The 22,653-nt window shown below is 36.7% G+C and overlaps 1 protein-coding gene and 2 pseudogenes across 1 annotated transcript; 2 read left to right on the top strand and 1 right to left on the bottom strand.

Moving 5' to 3' along the window:
• Positions 1-1,474: 1,474 nt before the first annotated feature.
• LOC137716004 (probable indole-3-pyruvate monooxygenase YUCCA10) lies at positions 1,475-3,293 on the top strand. The gene is made up of 3 exons (XM_068455391.1): positions 1,475-2,222; positions 2,438-2,797; positions 2,891-3,293. Exons 1-3 carry the CDS (start codon positions 1,602-1,604, stop codon positions 3,053-3,055), a joined length of 1,146 nt encoding a protein of 381 aa, XP_068311492.1. The 5' UTR covers positions 1,475-1,601; the 3' UTR covers positions 3,056-3,293.
• Positions 3,294-9,584: 6,291 nt separating this feature from the next.
• LOC137714653 (probable indole-3-pyruvate monooxygenase YUCCA10) lies at positions 9,585-14,352 on the top strand (annotated as a pseudogene).
• Positions 14,353-14,912: 560 nt separating this feature from the next.
• On the bottom strand, positions 14,913-21,631 carry LOC137715742 (protease Do-like 2, chloroplastic; annotated as a pseudogene).
• Positions 21,632-22,653: the final 1,022 nt, after the last annotated feature.

Raw genomic sequence — 22,653 nt, 5'->3', positions numbered from 1 at the left:
AAGTGAACCAACCAAGTGAGAAGTAGGCAAGCAACGAAGTGAGAAGTGAGAAGTCTTGTAATCATTGTGAGTGGTTTAGAGTTTGTCTCAAATACCCAGCATACCTCCTTTAACACATTATGTGCATCAGAAGTGGGTTCAGCTCTTCGGCACCAGTGCACCCTGCACAAGCCAGATGTGATGAGACCCTAAGAAAAATTAACAGTAGCTAAGTTATCGTTATAATAACGTATAAACGTGGCCTGATACTATATTCTAGTTTCTACACGAGTAAATTTCTGCATGCTTTACGTAGTCCTCATGTGCCTTTGCACGAAAGCCTTTCCCATTTCCTTGTTCACAAGATTATTTGAAAACATTGTCACTGCACTCCATCTCTAATAACCTTCTTTGACTGGGCCTAAATAGCTCCGTTGACCGAGTCTAAATCAAAATACCCCTAAAAATACGCTGGAAAATTTAATAATATAAGATCTGTGAGAGTGTGACTAAAATTAATCATAGCGGGTGAGCTTGAACCCATCAATCACGTAATCAAGTGATGTTGAAACTGATTTGTACATTAGATGTGTTTGAAATGAAGGTTGCAACCAATACGGGGGGTTTCAACTTTATTTAGATGAAATAAAAAGAAACATGATGATTGATCGTGAAAGCTAAAATTTTACATCCATTTTACTTCAGCGAGGACGTCTTCGTTATCTTTACAAGAAGAACTTGCATGTCACAGAAATATTCTCTTATAATAATGTTTTCTGATTTCTTCTCACTAAATAAACTAAAAATTAAGAAAAATTAAAAGAATAACGTGCATGTTACAGGCGCGAGATTATTAATTAAGGAAATTAATAATTGAAAAAGGAAGCCATGTTTCCGTTACTTAAGGAATGGTGGTCAACTAATTAGTTTAATCTATGACAAAAAAAATTAATTAGTTTAATCCAATGAGATTATTAATTTCATTTATTATTAGTTACTAGAAACATATAAAACCAACCCACATGCTAGCCCATCAGTCAATACAAAGGAACAAAATTGTTCTACATTTCTAGCAATTATATTAAGCATGTTTGGGAATAGGATCCTATGCTCATCCTCTTTGTGAGGATCTTAAGGATCAGTATATCCTATCCATTCATCAATCATCCTGCGGCCATAAGTCATTTTAAATTTCTTATTTAAAATTAAACACAAATAATACTTAACAAAAACTGACCGCACGATATACAATAAATGACTAAACGGATTGATCCTTAGGATCTTCACAAAGAAAACCTGGAGAGGATCCTTGTCCGTTTGTTTGTACTTAATTAGAATATACTACAGCTAGCAAAATGTGAGGCTATTATGCATAGCTTATTAAATTTGAGACTATGATACATAACTTACAAAATGTGAGGCTATTATGCATAGCTTATGTCGGTGGAGTGCATGATAAATATAGGTGTGTTGTTGTAAGTGAACCAACCAAGTGAGAACTGAGAGTGTATTGTGGTGCTGTAATATATTGTGTGTGTAATACCACTAGGTGTTCATATAGTACTCTCTCTTCTTCCCACTTAAGCTCGAGAAAGTGCCAAAACAGTATACACACGAGTGAAATGCAGGAACATAATAAGGTAGCGATCATCGTCGGGGCCGGTCCTTCCGGCCTGGCCATGGCCGGATGTCTGAGCTGGCTCGCGATCCCATACATAATCCTAGAAAGGGAGGACTGTTTTGCCTCTCTATGGAAGAAATACTCCTACGACCGTCTCCACCTCCACCTTCAAAAACAATTTTGTGAGCTTCCTCACATGTCGTTTCCAACCTCTTGTCCCACTTACGTGCCCAAACGCCAGTTTATCCAGTACTTAGAGGACTATGTGTCCCACTTCAGTATTAGTCCAATGTACAAGAGAAATGTGGAGTCTGCAGAATATGATCAAGTCTCCAAGAAATGGACTGTGAAGGCGAAAAATATTGGTGGTTCCGGCGAGATGGAGGAGTATTTTGGAGGGTTTTTGGTGGTGGCTACTGGGGAAGCAAGTAACCCGTATATTCCGGAGATTGAAGGTTTGAGTAGTTTTAATGGTGATGTTCTTCACTCAACAAAATATAAATCCGGGAAGGAGTTCGAAAATAAGGAGGTTTTGGTTGTTGGGTCTGGGAATTCCGGCATGGAGATTTCACTAGACTTGGCCAACCATGGTGCTAAAACTTCAATCATCATTCGAAGCCCGGTAATCAAGCACATCGTCTAGCTTTGATTTTACTTAAAATTCTTTCACGTTTTCTGACGAGGCGTTGAAGGAGATATTCGATACTACTCTAGTATACGAGAATGGCACATCTAGACTGCCTTGACTGATTAACCTAATGCACTTCCGCTTAAATTTGTTTCGTGTTTAAGACGATTTTGTTTGCATGAGCTAGCTTATATGATATCTAAATGCAGGTCCATGTACTCTCAAGGGGGATGGCTGGCTTGGCCTTGACTTTGTTGCAATATTTTCCATTAAGCATGGTTGATTCTTTGCTGGTTCTGCTTAGCAAGCTGGTCTACGGAAACCTAGCTAGCTATGGGATAAAGAGGCCACAAGAGGGTCCTTTTTATATGAAGATGAAGTACGGCAAGTATCCGGCCATTGACGTTGGTACCTGTGGAAAGATCAGATCCGGCGAGATTCAAGTTTTGCCGGCCGAAATAGGCAGCATAAGAGGCGGTCAGGTGGAACTGAAAAATGGAAAGGCATACCAATTTGACACAATCATTTTCTGTACTGGATTTAAGAGATCGACGAATTTGTGGCTTAAGGTGACTACTCAAACACCTTATGGTAACCATTTTGTTTTTAATTTTTAATTTTTATCGCCTAAGGTGATATAAAATTTGTTACGATTGTTTCAGGGGGATGATTATCTTTTAAATGAGGATGGGATTCCAAAACCAAGTTACCCTAATCATTGGAAGGGAAAGAATGGATTATATTGCGTGGGACTATCGAGAAGAGGATTATATGGATCTAAGGAGGATGCTCTAAACATAGCCAACGATATCAAGTCATTTCTATAACTTCCTAAAAGAAGAAGTCAAGGGCCAAATGCACGAGAAGTTACCTACACTTTTGGTACACTAGCTACCTAACATTCCAAGTCAATAAGGCGATGTCATGTTGGAATGTGTTGTATTGGTCTGAAATAAGACATTGGTGCAAGTTGGGCGTAGGTCTCCAAGTCCCACTTTTCCACTTGTCCTCTTTGTTTTGAGTTGTGAGTATTGAATAATTGTGATTTCATTTCTTTATGAATAAGATTACATTATTGGTATATATACAAACCATATAAAGCCTTGTACCTAACACCTCATCTAACTAACAGAAAGGAGCTCACCTAACTAACCAAAAATATCCAAAACAGATAAAGCAAATATATCAGCTCTAAGTTTTATCCTTTACAGTATTATCTCTAATATTCCTAGCGTTTTCTTATTCCTTTAATACCCTCCAATATACTCAAACTTTAAAAATGGTGCATTATTTCCCTGAACTTTCCTATCCTTTTCTTCTTTCTTTAGTACCATCCAACATACTCAAAACTTTAAAAAAGGTGCATTATTTCCCTGAACTTTCCTATCCTTTTCTTCTTTCTTTAGTACCATCCAACATACTCAAAACTTTAAAAAAGGTGCATTATTCGCCTTTTGTAAAATACGAGCTCAAATTTGCATGGCATGTACCGAATAATGGAGAATTGATTTAAAACCTTTGACTATTACACCACCTAGGAAACCTTTTTTTTTTTTTTTTTTTTTTTTCAACAAACGATATTATTTATACTAGGTGATAGAAGAGTGGACTAAATCTCACAATGGGCTAACAAAAATGTGGTTCAATTCACATAAAGCCTCTCAATTATAAATGAAGAAGAACATGACTAAATCGTAGTACTAAGTGGACACCTAATAACCTTCTTTGACTGGCCTAAATAGCTCCGTTGACTGAGTCTAAATCAAAAGACCCCTAAAAAACACTGGAAAACTTAATAATATTAGACCCTGTGAGGGTGTGACTGAAATTAATCATAGCAGATGAGCTTTAACCCAGCAATCACGTAATCAAGTGGCGTTGAAACTAATTTGTAGATCAGACGTGTTTGAAAGAAGGTTGCAACCAAAACCGGGGGTTTCATCTTTATTCAGATGAAATTAAAAGAAGCATGCATGATTGATCTTGAAAGCTAAAATTTTACATACATTTTACTTCATTGAGGATGTCTTCGTTATCTTTACAAGAAGAACTTGTATGTCACAGAATCCTCGTCCGTTTGTTTGTACTTGGAATATACTAGAGCTAGCAAAATGTGAGGCTATTGTGCATAGACCCTCATCCGTTTGTTTGTATTTGGAATATAGTAGAGCTACCAAAATGTGAGGCTATTATGCATAGCTTATTAAAGGTAAGGCTATGCACAACTTTAAAAACGTGAGGCTATTATGCATAGCTTATGCCGGTGGAGTGCATGTTGTAAGTGAACCAACCAAGTGAGAAGTAGGCAAGCAACGAAGTGAGAAGTGAGTAGTCTTATAAGCATTGTGAGTGGTTTAGAGTTTGTCTTTAAAAAGTGGAAAAGTATCATAATTTCTCGATTGTGTCTTTGAGAGTTATTGTGATGTAATATTTTGCATGTGCGTAATACAACCACTAAGTGTTCATATAGTACTTTCTCTCAGGGTTGTCTCTGAGATTTCGGGGCCCTGCAAATCAATAAGCATGTCTTTATATTGCAAATATTTGCTAACCTCATTAACAGCAACCATTATTTCATACCAAATAATCATGCCCAATAAAAACTCAAAATTCTCAATGTCATATGTTGCCAAAGATTTAGCTGCACTTCTTGTTACTAAGTCATTGTCACTTTCTGCTAATTGGAGTAGAGCTTTTTTTATTTGTAGAGGTTGAGATTGAATTGCTTTAACACTCGCAACACGGCTCTCCCATCGTGTTGTCGGCAATGATTTGAGAGTCAGTCCTTTTATATTCTTTCAGAATTAGCCATCGTTTTGTAGAATTTTCAAATAAGTTGTAAATACATTGTACTGTTCCAAAGAAGTCTTTCGTTTTGCCACAAGAGTTTGTCATATCACAAAGTGTTAAGTTAAGACTATGGCAACCACATGGAGTGTACATTGCCCTAGGATTTATATCCAGAAGCCTCTTTTGTACACCTTGGTGTCTCCCTTTCATATTTGATCTATTATCATAACCTTGTCCTCTCACATCATCAATATCAAGATCAAGAACTTTTAATACATTTTGCAACTCTTCAAATAGTCCTCATCTTGATGTGTCATTCACACTCAAATTTTATAAAAAAATATTCTTCTACTTTTACTAGAGTACTGTTCATATCCACACATCTTATGATCAAGGTCATCTGTTCTTAGTGGCTAAAATTAGGAGTAAAAGCAAGTATCACGGTAAAATATTTAGCTTCTTTGACTTTTTGAATGATTGCAGCTTTGATTTCACAAGTTAACAACAATATCAACTCATTCTGGATAGTATGACTAAGATAATGATAACGAATCTCATTATTTTGGAAGCGTCGAAGATGATTCTTTATCAGTGGATCAAATTCAACCATCATTTGAACCAGGCCCATAAAATTTCGATTGCTTTCTTGATAAAGTTTATCGTTATTTTCACGAAAAGCCAGCGTATATTTAGCTAGATATTTCACAATGGAGATCAACGGTCGTAGTAACTCCCTCCAATGCTCTTTTTCTTTCTTGATCTGGTCTTGCACAGCTTTGTCAATTGTTTTGTTTTTCTGCAATCTAAGACGCAAATCAATCCAAGTGGTCATGTTCGAGATATGATCAAAATTGTTTTCATGCTCTTTAAGCCTCACATTGAGATGTGTCCAATCTTTGTAGCCCTCGTTTTGCTAATTGATCTTTGAGAGGCCTTTTCTTGAACAATTTGCAACAAAAATAAAACAATTTATCAACATCCTTTGAATAGACTAGCCAATCTCGATCATGTTTCTCTCCATTGGATAAGTATCAAGTATAAAAGGCTGCATTAAAACGCCTATTAAACTAATCTTTAGGACCTTTGTCAATTGATAGATCTCTTGCATGACCTTTTTCTGCCAACAAATCAATCCATTCGGGATCAAGACTATCCCAAATTTGAGGATCATAAATGTTTGAGGGAATGGACTCACTCGGTTGACTACTGACAATAGGAGCATCCTCATGATTATCATTCTTATCAAGGTCATCATCAATTTCATCATTGCCCAAATCATCAGCTAATTTCTCATTGTCATCCTGTTGTTCCGTAATTAAATCATCCACTGAACTTTGTGGTTCTTTTTCTTTCAGAAAGAACCTATCAATAGCTCCTTTTTGAGACTGAGTCAATTGTTCAATTTTTTTTTTTTTCTTTGACGCTTCAAGTAGCCAAATGGATATTTTCCAGTAGGTGCCATCTTTTATATCTCAAACAATATCACAATAAAATTATAGTAAGTATAAACAATGAAACCTAATAGTCCGCAATATGTGTGTGTCTAGTTACTTTTTGTGACTACTCTCCTCTTGATTTTGCCCTGAAAAAGTACAAAAGAAAGAAAAATTATTATAAATGAGAAATACCCAAATCTTCAAATTCCAAGTCAATATACTTAAATCAGTAAATATCTTATTTTAATCGAAGTCTACATCATTCTGATCAGTTGAATTGTCTTCATAATTCGAAAATTTCTCTTCAATTTCATGAACTTATAAATTAGGCTTTAATAATTTGTGGGAAAAAGAACAATGGGAAGAGAGAAGTAAAGTAGACTGCAGCGGCAATGATAGGAATTCTGACACCGGAGTCTGGAACTGTGGTGTGAATTGTGAAAGGAGAAAAGTGGGAGCAGCAATGAGATTTAGGTGTGAGAGAAGAAAATTAGGAAGCAGCAGTAGTGATGGGACTCAGCGGCACTAACGGGAATCAACCATCAGATTTTTATATACACATTTCTTGATTGGATTAGTATTTTTATATAATATTATTTTGTATATTATTATATTCAGTAAAAAACTATTTTTGGGGGCACGTATCTGTTGGCTTTTGGCCCATCAGATATATATATATATATATATATTTGATTAATATTTTTATATAATATTATTTTATATATTATTATATTCAATAAAAAATTATTTTTTGGGGCCCCCAAAATTTTGGGACCCTGTGCAATGGAACCGGTCACACCCCTTAAAACCCATAATTTTTTTTCTTTTGTACTTTTTAGGGTAAAATCAAGATGAGAGCAGTCACAAAAAATCACTAGACGTACACGTGTTATGGACTATCAGGTTTCATTGTTCATACTTACTATAATTTTATTGTGATATTGTTTGAGATATAAAAGATGACACCTATTAGAAAATATTCATCTAGCTACTTAAAGCGTCAAAGAAAAAGAAAAATTGAACAATTGACTTAGTCTAAAAAATGAGCTATTGATAGGTTCTTTCTGAAAGAAAAAAGAACCACAAAGTTCAGTGGATGATTTAATTACGGAACAACAGGATGACAATGAGAAATTAGCTGATGATGAGGGCTACAAAGATTAGACACATCTCAATGTGAGGCTTAAGGAGCATGAAAACAGTTTTGATCACATCTCGAACATGACCACTTAGATTGATTTGCGTCTTAGATTGCAGAAAAACGAAACAATTGACAAAGTTGTGCAAGACCAGATCAAAAAAGAAAAAGAGCATTGGATGCAGTGGCAGATCCAGGATTTCAAGATCGGGGGGTCCCAAGATAAAAGTTTTAAAAAAATATATTAGACTAGTTTGGTTCCATAACACTATTTTTTATTGAATTTGGTTCGTTGAATAATCAAAATTAATCAGCCACATCAAGTGGCCAAGTCGTAAGGGCCCGGATTTCGACTCTTAAAATACAAAAAATAGGGAGGTCCTAGGTTCGAGGTTCCAAGTTAGTGAGTTTGCTTGACTATGGCCATGAGAAAGCTGAAATGCCTCTGTGAGTCTTCTAGGCCCCTAGAACGGGTGGATAACCGTGGCTTACCACTAGTTGTCCCGCTTTAAAAATAATAATAATAATAATAATAATCAAGATTAACCTCAAAGGTAATAAAACCAACAAATTCTCCTCAGCAACATAACACATCAATTAATGACTTTACAAAGATGAAATTTGTTAATGTAACATATATATTACAATTGGGAGTTGAGACTAGAGTCTAGGATTAAAAAACTTAAATGAATTTGGAAGAAATAAAATTAGGTAGCTAGAGGTGGTGGAACGGTAAATAGTGCTGGGGGATGGGATAACTTGAGTTTAAAGTTGGGAGGTTACGACGATTTGGAGGATTAAAACAAAAATTAGAAACTTCTTCTTCTTCTTTGTAAGCACTGCTGCATGCACATCCATGGAGGCAACAAGCCTCTCCGCTACACCTGCGCAAATTGTTGGAAGGTCCCGAAGGTCTATCACAAGTGTTTCTTCGGGCTTCTGGAAGGTCCTGGGACCTCCCGGGTCCCTATATGGATCCATCCATGATTGGAGGGAGTTACTACAACTGTTGATCTCCATTGTGAAATATCTAGCTAAATACACACTGGCTTTTTGTGGAAATAAGGATAGGCTTTATCAATAAAGCAATGGAAATTTTATGGGCCAAGTTCAAATGATGGCTAAATCTGATCCATTGATAAAGAATCATCTTCAACGCTTCCAAAATAATGAGCCTCGTTATCATTATCTTAGTCATACCATCCAGAATGAGTTGATATTGTTGATATCTTGTGAAATCAAAGCTGTAATCATTCAAAAAGTCAAAGAAGCTAAATATTTTGCCATGATACTTGATTGTACTCCTAATTTTAGCCACCAAGAACAGATGATCTTGATCATAAGATGTGTGGATATGAACAGTACTCCAATAAAAGTAGAAGAATATTTTTTGCAATATCTGATTGTGAATAATACATCAGGATAGGGACTATTTGAAGAGTTGCAGAATGTATTAAAGCTCTTGATCTTGATATTGATGATGTGAGAAGGCAAGGTTATGATAATGGATCAAATATGAAGGGGAGACATCAAGGTGTACGAAAGAGGCTTTTGGATATAAATCCTAGGGCAATGTACACTCCATGTGGTTGTCATAGTCTTAACTTAACACTTTATGATATGGCAAACTCTTGTGGCAAAGCGAAAGACTTCTTTGGAACAGTACATCGTATTTATAGCTTGTTCGCAAATTCTACAAAACGATGGCTGATTCTGAAAGAAAATTTAAAAGGACTGACTCTCAAATCATTGTCGACCACACGATTGGAGAGTCGTGTTGTGAGTGTTAAAGCACTTCAATCTCAATCTCTACAAATAAAAAAAGCTCTACTCCAATTAGTAGAAATTGACAATAACTTAGTAACAAAAAGTGCAACTAAATCTTTGGAAACATATGACATTGGAAATTTTAAGTTCTTATTGGGCATGACCATTTGGTATTAAATATTGGTTGTTGTTAATGAGGTTATCAAATATTTGCAATCTAAAGACATGCTTATTGATGTTGCTATAGAACAAGTACAAGGATTGATCACTTATTTTGAAAAGTACAGAGAAACTGGGTTTGCGAAGGCTATGATTAATGCTAAAAAACTTTCTATTGAAATGGAAATTGATCCTATGTTACCAGAAAAACATCAAGTTCGTAGAAAAAGACATTTTGATAAGAATGAAGGTGAATCGTCTCAACCAACTGAACAATCAGAGGAGGAATCTTTTAGGGTTCATTACTTCTTGTATATAATAGATCAAGCTATTGGTTCACTGAAAAGAAGGTTTAAAGAATATCAAGCGTATGATGATATATTTGAGTTTTTGTTCACTTCAAAACAGTTGAATTCGATGGACAATAATAAATTGAAGGATTGTTGTGATCGGCTTCAAAACTTTATCAAGAAAGATGAGCTCTTTGATGTTGATGGGGATGCATTATTAGTAGAGTTGAACCTTTTATGAGAGCATTTTCCAAAAGAAATAAAGACATCCATTAACATATTGAACTACTTGAAGAGAATGCATTGTTTCCAAACTGCAAGCATTGCATACAGAATTTTGTTGACTATACATGTTACCGTTGCATCTACAGAAATGAGTTTCTCAAAGTTAAAAGTTATTAAAATCATACTTGCGGTCAACTATGTTGCAGGAAAGGTTAAATGGACCCGCTTTGATATCAATTGAAAGTGATTTTTTAGACAAAATTGACTATGAAGGTTTAATTGATGATTTTGCAGCAAAGAATACACGAAGAGCCATCTTTAAGTGAAATTTCGATGCTAGACTTTTTTAAGTTTGGTTTATTTGGTTTCCTTAGATTGAACTTATTGTTATTTATTAGTACTATGGTTACTTTGTAGGTTTCTATACATTTAATAATATTTAGAAATAGATGGTTAGTGAGTTTTAAAGTTTATTTCGATATTGGTTTTTAACGTCAATACATTGTTCAATTTTTTTAAGATGTCCTATAAGAAGGGCCCCTTTTATGAATTTCGCATAGGGCCCCCGAAATCTCAGAGACGGCCCTGGTCCCACTTACGTGCCCAAAAACCAGTTTATCCAGTACTTAGAGGACTACTAGAAATTACTACATGCGCGTTACTGCAGGATTAGAAATTGTAAGAAAGATTATATTTCAAAGATATAAAAGATTTTGTCATAAAATATTAATATTATTTACATTGAAAAAAAATCCTCAACGGACATAGTCAACATACAAAAAATCCTTGAACTTTTGTCTCTACATAAGAAAAAAATAACAAAATAGATCGAGGAAGCAGCCTAGGCAAGGGAAGAAAATGGAAGTTTTTCCCTTGAGCACCTAAAGTTTCCCTTCAGTACTCTTAATTGTCAAGAAAGCAGCCTAGACAAGGAAAGATATGAAATATGAAAATACATGCAATTAATTTATACATAAACAAGTTTATACTATAACGAAAATAAGGATACAGTATGGATACCTAGTCTTTTTTTGGTAGAAAAGAATCTGGTTTAATACCAGTTGGAGAGGACATTTTTTTCAGTGATTTAAAAGTCTCTTATTTAGATGAGTGCAATCTAATATTTGGTAGATGATATTTCACATTGTAGATGTAAATACTGAGATTTTATGAAATAATTGAACAATCAATCTAAACACCAAGTTAACACCCATGGACTTATTCCCTGTATTCTCAAGAGGACCTAATTCACTTCTTAATTCTACCTAACATGTATAACACTCAACACTTCACTGTAGCTTAATAGAACAATATAGAAAATGGTAGAAATCAAACGTTATTTTTGAAAGCCTAAACTAATACAAATTAGGAAAGGAGACAGGACATTAAAGTTATTGGTAGATTGAAGACTAACCAGATTGAGAGTGAAGCTTGATCTGTCACTTCACAAAAAGTCATAGAAAGCATGACTTTAAACACTCAGGTTAGTCTTTGAACAATGAGTAGGTAAGGGAAAGAGTGGTCTATTTTCCAATTGAATGGATATTTATGAAAGAAAAGAGAGAACCACAATGCATATTCTAGTACTCATAAGCAATAATTAGGGAATTTTCCGACAACCTACACTAAAAGTAGGATTGCCAAGGAAAACAATAAGCAACAATTATCTTTGTTAACAAAGAAAAAGGAAAATTTGGATACCTTTTCTCTAAGTTCCATAAATCTGGTAAAGAATGCAAGTGCATATGTCTGAAGGATCACATGGCAACACAAAAGAATTATTGAAAACATAAGAAGATTCATGAGATAGATCGATGCATGGCAACATCATAAATACAGATTTAGGAAAACAATTGTCAGAGTTGGAAAATCCTTTCTTTTGGAAAATCCTTTCATATTATATTGCCAATATAATATGAAGTTTGCATTGGCATTTCATTATTTTTGTTACAGTAAATAATTCGATTACAACAATGATTTGTCATGCTATCTGAATCATTGATTGGGAGCATGAGAAAGAGCTCAAGAAATCTATGGAAGCAAAAATGGAAGCTTGCCTTTCCATCTTTCCTCCCTACTATGATGAGCAACACGTGTATCGGCGGAAGAAAATTCAACCAAAAGGCACATCGATGATAGACGCGTGGCCAACAAAGAAAGAAGCGGAAGCCAGAAGAAAGATCAAGAAAAAAGAACAAAACTAGGGGGTTACACGATCAGCTTCTAGAATCAGACCTACGCGTGGATATGAGGGATAAACACATAATTTCAGTGTGCAACAAAGAAAGAAAGCTAGAAACTGAGGGGTAGATCCGCCATTTCACTGTTGATGAACAATGCCCTCTCTCACATGATGAACAGTGTTTTTTTGCTGGCTTTTAGTATATGTATAATGTGTCGCACTTCAGTATTAGACCAATGTACAAGAGAAATGTGGAGTCTACAGAATATGATAAAGTCTCCAAGAAATGGATTGTGAAGGCAAAAAATGTTGGTGGCTCTGGCGAAATAGAGGAGTATTTTGGAGGGTTTTTGGTGGTGGCTACCGGGGAAACAACTGACCCGTATATTCCGTAGATTGAAGGTTTAAGTAGTTTTAATGTTAATGTTCTTCACTCAACAAAATATAAATCTGGGAAGGAGTTTGAAAATAAGAATGTTTTGTTGTTGAGGCTGGGAATTTTGGCATGGAGATTTCACTAGACTTGGCAAACCATGGTGCCAAAACTTCAATCATCGTTCGAAGCCCGGTAATCAACCACATCACCTAGCTTCAATTTTAACTTAATTTATTTCATGTTTTCTATCGAGGCAGAAGCGATACTTTAAACTACTCTAGTGTACAAGAATATGGCACATGTTGACTGCCTTGACTAATTAACCTAATGCACATCTGCTTAATTTGTCTAAATGCAGGTCCATTTTCTCTCAAGGGGGATGATGGACTTCTTGGTTTTGTTGAAATATTTTCCATTTAGCATGGTTGTTTCCTTGCTGGTTTTACTTAACAAGCTGATCTACGGAAACCTATCTAGCTATGGGATAGAGATCTTAAATTTCAGGTAGACGGGCCATGGGTCCACTCCAATAACACTGATATTGTCCCCACTTCGTCACCTGCTCAATTCGTCAGGCGTGGGGTTTTAATACAAAAGGTCTCGGTCTTAGTTAGAGTGGGGTAATTCTATTTAAAAGGCTTGTTCTCAAGTTCTGTGGCTGATGTGGGACAGAGGAATTCTAACACTCCCCTGCACGTGAGACCCTATTTTATGGGTCACACGTGGAGTTCCACACATCGACAACCACATGGAGCCAAGTCGGGGCTCACCCGTTCACTCTGGGCTAATACACGTGGCATCTTTTGGCCTACGTGGAGCCATGTCAGGGCTCAACCATTTGCGCGGGGCCAAAAGGGACCCACCCGTTCATGTAGATGTACGAACCCGTCCCCTGGTTCTGATACGATCTTATATTTCAGGTAGATGGGCCATGGCCCCTCTCCAACAACACCGATACTGTCCCCACTTTGCCACCTGCTCAATCCGCCAAGTGTGGGGTTTTAATACAAAAGGTCTCGGTGTTAATTAGAGTGGGGTAATTCTATTTAAAAGGCTTGTTTTCAAGCTCTATGGCCGATGTGGGACAGTGGAATTCTAACAAGAGAGGCCACAAGAGGGTCCTCTTTCTATGAAGGCGAAGTACGGCAAGTATTTGGTAATTGACATTGGTACCTGTCGAAAGATCAAATCTGGCGAGATTCAAGTTTTGCCTGCCGAAATAGGCAGCATAAGAGGCGGTCAAGTGGAACTGAAAAATGGAAAGTCATACCAATTTGACGCAATCATTTTCTGTACTGGATTTAAGAGTTCGACTAATTTGTGGCTTAAGGTAACTACTCAAACACCGTATGGTAACCATTTTGTTTTTAACTTTTAATTTTTATTGCCTAAGGTGATTATAAAATTTGTTACGATTATTTCAGGGGGATGATTATCTTTTAAAAGACGATGGGATTCCAAAACCAAGTTTCCCTAATCATTAGAATTGGAAGGGGAAGAATGGATTATATTGTGTGGGACTATTGGGAAGAGGATTTTATGGATCGAAGATGGATGCTCAAAACATAGCCAACGATATCAAGTCATTTCTTATAACGTCCCAAAAGAAGAAATCAAGGGCCAAATGCACGAGAAGTTACCTACACTTTTGGTACAACCACTTAACATTCTGCTAACATTCTGAACAGTTAGCTACACTTTTGGTACACCACCAAACATTCTGCTAACACCTAACATTCTGCTAACATTCTGAACAGTTAGCTACACTTTTGGTACACCACCAGACATTCTGCTAACACCTAACATTCTGCTAACATTCTGAACAGTTAGCTACACTTTTGGTACACCACCTAACATTCCGCTAACATTCTGAACAGTTAGCTACACTTTTGGTACACCACCTAACATTCTGAGTCAAATGCACGAGAAGTTAGCTACACTTTTGGTATACCACCTAACACTCTGAGTCAATGAGGCGATGTCATGCTGGAAAGTTGCGTAGGTCTGACATGAGACATTGGTGCAAGTTGGGTGTAGGTCTCCCAAGTCCCACTTTTATGTTTTTCCTCTTTGTGTTTAGTTGTGAGTAGTATTTAAAATATGTACATAAATATCAATATGTAAATTTATAGAAATATCAATGAAATTATAAAAATTTGCAATGAGATGAGTATATATAGATTCAGTCGAAATTAGAAGAAAAAAAAAGTTCTGAAAAAAAAATTCAAAAGTTCAAAATTTGCAATGGATTCCAACAAATTTTCTGTAGTGAATCAATAAATATCATCAATATTTATTGATTTCCCTATATATTGCCAATATAATATGAAGTTTGCATTCGCATTTCATTATTTTTGTTACAGTAAATAATTCAATCACAACAATGATTTGTCATGCTATCCGAAGCATCTTATGGATACAAATTATCAAAATTGTCACACTAGCTAAGAAACTACAAAATCGAACACCTTGCAACGGCGGCGCTGCGGCAACAGGAGCCAATCGATAAATAACTGTTGGCCGGCGAATCACAACCATATCATGGCTTGTGCCTCTCCAAGATGTAAGGAATGATAATTTATGCCCAAATAATTCCATCGAAGCCGATTTCCAAATTTGAAACTGGACTGTCACCGATATCCTGATCAACTGCTTGGTTGTCCCCAAGCGAATCCGCGTAGGGCTCCAACAGATCGGAAGATCTTTCGGATGGAATGCCATAGTCTTTGAGAATGCAGGACGAAGCAGCGGTAGCTGCTTCCCTTTCCAACACGGTTATGTAGTTGTCTTCGAATTCAAAGACTACGTACTTGTCCTTGCATGCTGGTTAATTAAGAGCACAGAATAACCGTGAGCATCGGAGTGGGGAGATAGAGTGAAGAGGAAGTATTTAGAGGGACATTACGACTTACAGTCTACAAGGTAGGCTAAATGATGAATGTTCCTTATTTGGATTCCGTTTAACTTCAAAACCTGAGATCATTTTCTTCTGTTAGTGTGAGCATCGTTGGCGGAGAGATGTAAAAGTTGTTAGAAGTGCAAACAAGCAACTTGCCTGCTGATTGCTCATGTCTTCATACCCCATGTTTACTTCATTTGCTAAGACCTATCGACACAAAATACATGAGAACAGAAATTCCCATCCTATATAGAGAAATGACACCTTTTTAAACATTTTAAGCAACAAAGAGAGACGAAATGATGATTACGAGGAGGGCATGAGAGAAATTTACAACAAATATTGACATAACCACAACACAATCTCAACATATGCCGCACATTGATTAATGATAATCGAGGCTGCTAACCTGTGATAGGATTACTATCTGCTCCCCTTTGAATCTAGCCAAAGAGTAGCGTGCCTTCGCCAAGAGTTTAAGCTGACCAGAAAAGAAACGAAAAACTAATCAATTTTCAAACCAAAAGCGTGCATTGCGGTCAGCAAACGAAAAGGAAATAGCTAAACATGAATTTTGTGCTTAAGTGCGTCTCACAACTTTACCCCTATAGAGTCATCACACTCCTCTCTGCAGAAGTACATAATCAATGGTTAGTCTGTAATTAGCACAAAAGATTTTTATTAGTAAAACAACGTATTTGACATGTTCCTGAGTGCCAGAGCAAGCATGACTTACTCTATCAGCGGTTCTGAGAGTGGGGTAAACACCAAACCAGCAATTATTAGGTAAGAAGGCTGACCTCCATCGATATGAAAGGGAACCTTATCGGAACACAAAGAGCTCAAAGTAATCAGAATCAAGATATTCAGATAAATTATGGGAACATAACTTTACAGCATTTCCAAAAGCACCAAATTTCTGTTGACTTACCAAATGCACTCGTGGGTGCAAAACTGCCTTAACTTTCATGTACTCTCCAGCTCTAATAATACCAATATCTGCAACATCGCCTGCAAATCTGTACAGGACGATTGTTAACCACATGTGAACAAATTAGAACATGTATTTAAGGGGTTTAAATGTGGAGTCAGCTTTCAGTAGTAACTTTCATGTACTCTTCATTTCTCCAAGAGTGCTTACACTTTAAACACTAGAGTCTATATAAGTTTCATAGTCAGGTGCGCCTTTAGGCATTTTTAGTATAACCTTTCTATTTATCCACAAATACAAGTAGAGCCCGAGCCCAATAAAGGTATTAAAATGCAAAAGGATAATTGCAGGGGTTAACCAACAAATCAAGTATTATCACCAAAACAAACGGAAAGCGTAGAAGAACAAAATGCAGCTTTTCAACATAATTTCTTGTAATAGAACCAGGGTTTTACTTTTGACTAATGAGGTAGCGGAATGCGATGCGCTCATTTGATCGAAAGGGTACTGTTCCTTCACACCCTACATGAACATCATCAAAGCTTACAATGACGTCCCCCTGGAAAAGCACAGGAACCGTCAAAGTTTGTAAAAGATTCAAAATTGTTCAATGTGCTTTGAATTCCAATAAATTTATAGTGAAACAACTGACACTAGTAACAAGTATGGCTACTTCAACTATAAATGCCCGTTCATCATTAGCTTTCGACTCTTCAAAACTAGCTTAAGAACTTTTCCCATCCAACGCATGCTGTTATTGTTACTTTATTTCTGGTTATAATAGTTTCTCGCATCATATTTACGCTTCTGTTACATCATATATCTTGAAGATATGTGAAAATATGATATTGATAACATAAGCTGATAGCTTGAGAAGCACCAAAAAGTTGCTTAACCATTCCATTGTTGACTGTATAATAAGTAGAGATACAAATAACAGCAAACACTCAAGATTCAAATAGCCAGCATACCTCCTTTAACACATTATGTGCATCAGAAGTGGGTTCAACTCTTCGCACCAGTACACCCTGCACAAGCCAGATGTGATGAGACCCTAAGAAAAATTAACAGTTACTAAGCTATCGTTATAGAAACGTATAAACGTGGCCTGATACTATATTCTAGTTTCTACACTAGTAAATTTCTGCATGCTTTACATGGTCCTCATGTGCCCTTGAACGAAAGCCTTTCCTATTTCCTTGTTCACTAGATTATTTGAAAACATTGTCACTGCACTCCATCTCTGCTTCTTATTGCAAGAAACAAATTTAGTTGATGAAGGCTTTGCAAAGATTGTAAAAGACAAGGGACTCACCTCAATAGACTCTACTTTCAGGCACGCCTTTAATGCTGGATTCTCCAACTTTTGTAACAATACACCAAGGCAAGGGAAACCTGAAAGTCAAAGTGTGACAAAATATTGGGATAAGTCCACATAAGTTGGCAGGGTCATGTTTTAGGTTTAAATAATAATAAGAACGTTCAGGTGCAATTGATTGAAAATATAGCAGTAATACTAATACGCCACCAAAGAAAGCAGCAGGTATTAGACAGACAAGTTCAACAGGTGTTCAAAGCAATCGCTTTAATTACGTAAAACTTGCCACCTAGTCCTAGTGCAAGAAAAATACACAAGATGTGAGTATAAGTTATAACATATATTCATATATGAATAGAGGCATGTGTGCACACATAAGTAGATAATGTTCACAGAACACGAGATATTTATGAGAAGACAGGAAAGAAAAATGGAAGCACGACCTAATCCTTTGTAAAGAGCCCAATTAGAGAGTAGCCATAACAAGTTACTAAAACCATGGTTCAAGGATGAAGGGACACTCTGAAAGTTGGGAAAGAGTTGCTGTTACAGATATACATGAGTCTAAATTTCCAATATACATTAGAAGCATGACCTATATACTTTCTTGATACTTTGAACGAGCATTGTGAGCAGTGTGTACTAAAATTCAACACAAGACAAAGTCCATATACCACATGCATCAACTGATTTCCCTTCACACAGATGAAAGCTGGTAAGACTTCCTTACCTGTGTACTTCCCGTTCCTCTCATAGTCATCCAAAAAATGAGACACAACTGTAGTAGGAATGACATATCCAATATTCTCGGCCTCTTCAGATCTGTAGACCTAAAGGAAGTGTTTCTTAAAATCATAAAATAAAAGTTTATATGTCACAAATATTGCTTATGCAGCTAAGAAATCTAAGACCGAGTACGCAGGGATAAACAAACGTGGACAGCATGCCAACAAATTTACCTGAAATGCCACACCAATGCACTCCCCTTGATCATTGAATGCAGGGCCACCACTATTACCTGCAATCTAGCAAAGTATAAGCAAAGGCTATGACAAAAATAGGAACAATGCCATATAAAGAAGGATGGTAATCTTGTGGCACCTAAATGACTTTCCGAAGAACAGACTGTTATAATTGTAAATTTGAGTTACAGACTGACCAGGGTTTATTGCTGCATCAATGTGAATGCCCAGCAAATCAGATGACCCATGAGCATATGATGTAACCTGAGGATATAATTATTAAATAGTAAGAACTCGAGCCTGTATATTGTGTAACACAGCTTAGATAGGATGGAATATATCATTTTTAAGGATATCCTACAAGTAACAAATCATACAAGTACACTCAAGTAGGGAAAACCAAACCTCTATACGTGATACAACCCCCTTAGTTACTGAAATGGTATCTCCTCCAAGGGGATATCCTACAACAGTCACTGCTTCCTGTCCATTATAAAAACCACAGATAGAACATTTTAAAGGGATGAACCAAATTGATGTTATAGCAGAACTGTAGAAAATTCCCAAATGTAGAAATATATGTATAACAACCTCAACTTCTGTAGTTTCAGAAATAAAAAAGCTAAGCATTATTTTGAGGGTGTACTATAAGGAGTGATTCTGTTATGTAACACTGAAAAGCTAAATCTCAGATTTCGATCATGTGGGTGGTCAGTTTAACTCGTCATATTAATATTTTCAGTAAATCATTTGAACAGAGGAGATGACACGTGCCTTCTGAAATCCTGAAATTATGTGACAATTTAATTACTGTTCACACAATGTTTGCACTTGCAGTCACACCCTCTATGCTCCATAATTAATATTCTAAATGAAACTATCTCAACTAGCACATCTAAACTAACCCAAGTCTCAGAAAGGTTTTCTGTTCGCGTTAGTTTCTAAACTAACCAGATATGATATCTGTGAAGATAATTTACCTTCAAGAAGATGCAAGGGCTACTGCAAGTGGATATAACCAAATTGTAGATAGCATTGAGTAATACAAAATAAAACTATCTCCAAGAGACAGGAGATAACCTGAAGATGTGGCAAGCTTCCCAATTGGAGTGGTTCTGCTCCTTTCCAGAATTCCTCACTTTCTACCGAAAGTAAAGCTATATCACAATCAACAACTCTGGCCAAAACCTGCAAATTAAGTCACTAATAGTAAAGCTAAATCATAATCCCCACTACCAATAAGCTGTAACATCATACCTATCTCCAAGATGTTATTAATTTTCTTGAGGGTGAATACCTTAGCCACGTATTTGGTATCGTCCCCTCTTCTCTTCACTTTGACCTGCATTTGTAACCAAAATAAAAACTTGATGATGGTGACAATAGCAATAATAAATCAGTTGGCATCTTTCCTAAAACATCTTTGCTATGACTGGGCCAATGACACACCAAACCTTAATGAAAACACATAAAATGCAACAAGGTTAACATAACCGACCAGATAAATTTTTAAACATTTTGCATCTTTATGTGCCAAGTAAATGACACTTATGTACCCTTTTTTTCACTAACTTTTCACTATTAAGGACGAAAAGTACCTGAGTATAATGCTCAACACAGTGGGCATTTGTCAAGAGTTTCCCGTCACCAATCATAAAAGCACTGCATAGAAAGGTTCAGATTATAAGTTCTTTAGAACACACACAGGCTAGTGAAAAGGGTGATAGGATAAAAGTTCAAAACTTGCCTGCCTGTACTTGTATATAGTCTTTGTTTTTGCCATGGAAGGGAGTAGTCAGGTGCGGTATGGGTGCAGTAAACCTAATAAATAATTGTTAGCAACCAACCGAATCTGTAGATTTTGGTCTTAAAGTGATAAAATTGATAAACACCAGACTCCCATGGATCAACGCTATAACAATGGCAAGCAAATAGTTTGTTTGACAAAAACAAGGACAATTCATTCCGGAGCTTCTATTAGAACCGACATCCCAAACAAACACAAAGTGGTAGAATAGCTCAAAAACACTGAAGAGATGATAGTAACAATACTTGGAAAAGCTCAGCACCTAGGTGACATAACATGCACCACGAAGCTTGGTACATGGATATAAACTACTCAAAACATAAACTTATGAAGAACCTAGACGCCGTGAACTTTCTCAAAGACACAATGCATTATAAATTCAATAACCAAATCTGGAAGAAGGGTAAACAACATTTACCTTGACAACGGCATTGAGAAAATAGCATCCTGGAGACTTTTCGGTTCAACCTGAATCGAATATCAACACAATTTCAAATCCAATCAGTGAGCATTTTTCCAAACCCGAAACTGAATCATCACAAAACGAATTCAGTGCAACAATTATCAAACCTGCTGCTCTTTCTGATCAACTCCAGACTCCTTCCTCTGTTTTCGTTGCGTTCCGAACGCTCCGTACGCCACCGATTGGGACTTCCCCTTCTTCCCTCTCTCATTTCCGCTAAACTTATTGGGAACGCCTTCTCTCTGCATTTCCCAAACCAAACACAATCACAAACTACTTAATTACCAAAACAAAACGCACAAACGACGCCGTATAGAGTTAGGATTTTACCTCCGGTTGGTATTTATCAGCGGACGGCCGCGACGACGAGCCTTTTCTCGAACTGGAAGCTCTTTCTCTATTGCTTTGGCTGACGGGCTTAAGAGCGTGGTACTGGTAGCTGCCGGAACAGAGCCACGTGGCGAAGAAAGGTTGGTCGGAGACGGAGGAGCGGAGTTTAACGGTGGAGGTGGCCGCAGAGAAGCAGCAGTTGCCTACCGCAACGGCCATTTGAAAAATGGAAGCTCAGAGCTCGCTGCTGAAAGAAGGTGGTTTTTGGAAGACGAAGTTACCGTTTCTTAGGACCACGGTGCGCTTCCTTATCCGTAAATAGTTGGACTTTTTTCGAGCGTGGATAATTTTGGCAGAAAACTAACTAGAGAAATGGTTCGAAAATTTTGAATTTTAACGAAAATGATAAAAATATGTTGTAACTGCATAGTATCAAAAGTGATTTTTTAAAGTAAAAATGCTCTTAACATTAAAAATGAAGAGTATCAGGAGTATTTGGTTAAAACTCTTAATTTTGGGGCCTCCGGATTTGAATAGGGAGATTTCCAGCCCGTTTATATTTAGGCCCACGAATTTGGGTTGGTTTAGATACAAATGGGCTTTGAGCTTGTGGTTATCTTGTTTTTCAAATTGGATCCGAAAATATTATGTCACAATATTCTCTCTTGAGGTTGGCATAGTTCGGTTTAGATTAGTTGCACACACAAATTATGCCATATACAAATTTGATCGGATTTTAACTCACACTATGAGTAAACACCGAGCCAAACTGAACTATTGTTATTCAGTTTGATTCCGCCAGCTTTATGGTGTTCGATGCACAAGACTTGGCATCTATGCCATCCGTGAGGGAAAGTGCGCATAAGGCTATCATTTTCCCTCAAATTCCCAAAAGAGTTAGGGAGGGCAAGTGTAAGGATGTGTGACGCCCGGGCAAACATGCCCTCAGCCTAATAGCTTCGGACAAACTTGCATTCATAGAATCGATCTAGAGCTGGTAAACGGATCGTGTTTGTGTCATTTTTATGTCATTCTTATTATTTTTATGGATCGTGTCATGTCAAACTCATTATCTTAATGAATTTTTAACAGATGAACCGATAGCGACCCGATTCATTGTTGGTTGTGTTGTTTCATGTTAGGTTAACTAGTCATACAAGAAATTGAAACGCCTAATGTCTAGACCTGACAAATAGGTTGTATTTGTGTCATTCTCGTGTTATACCCACTATTTTATGATCGGGGCGGAGCCACATGGGTTCCAGGTGAGGCCTAGACCTATCTTGAAATTTTACTAATATATATTTAGAGGTGTGATATCCACACATCTCATTTTACTTCTCACACATCTT

The sequence above is a fragment of the Pyrus communis genome, chromosome 14 (assembly GCF_963583255.1).
Source record: "Pyrus communis chromosome 14, drPyrComm1.1, whole genome shotgun sequence".
Taxonomy (NCBI): Eukaryota; Viridiplantae; Streptophyta; class Magnoliopsida; order Rosales; family Rosaceae; genus Pyrus; species Pyrus communis.
This window is presented reverse-complemented; position numbering and strand designations above follow the sequence as displayed.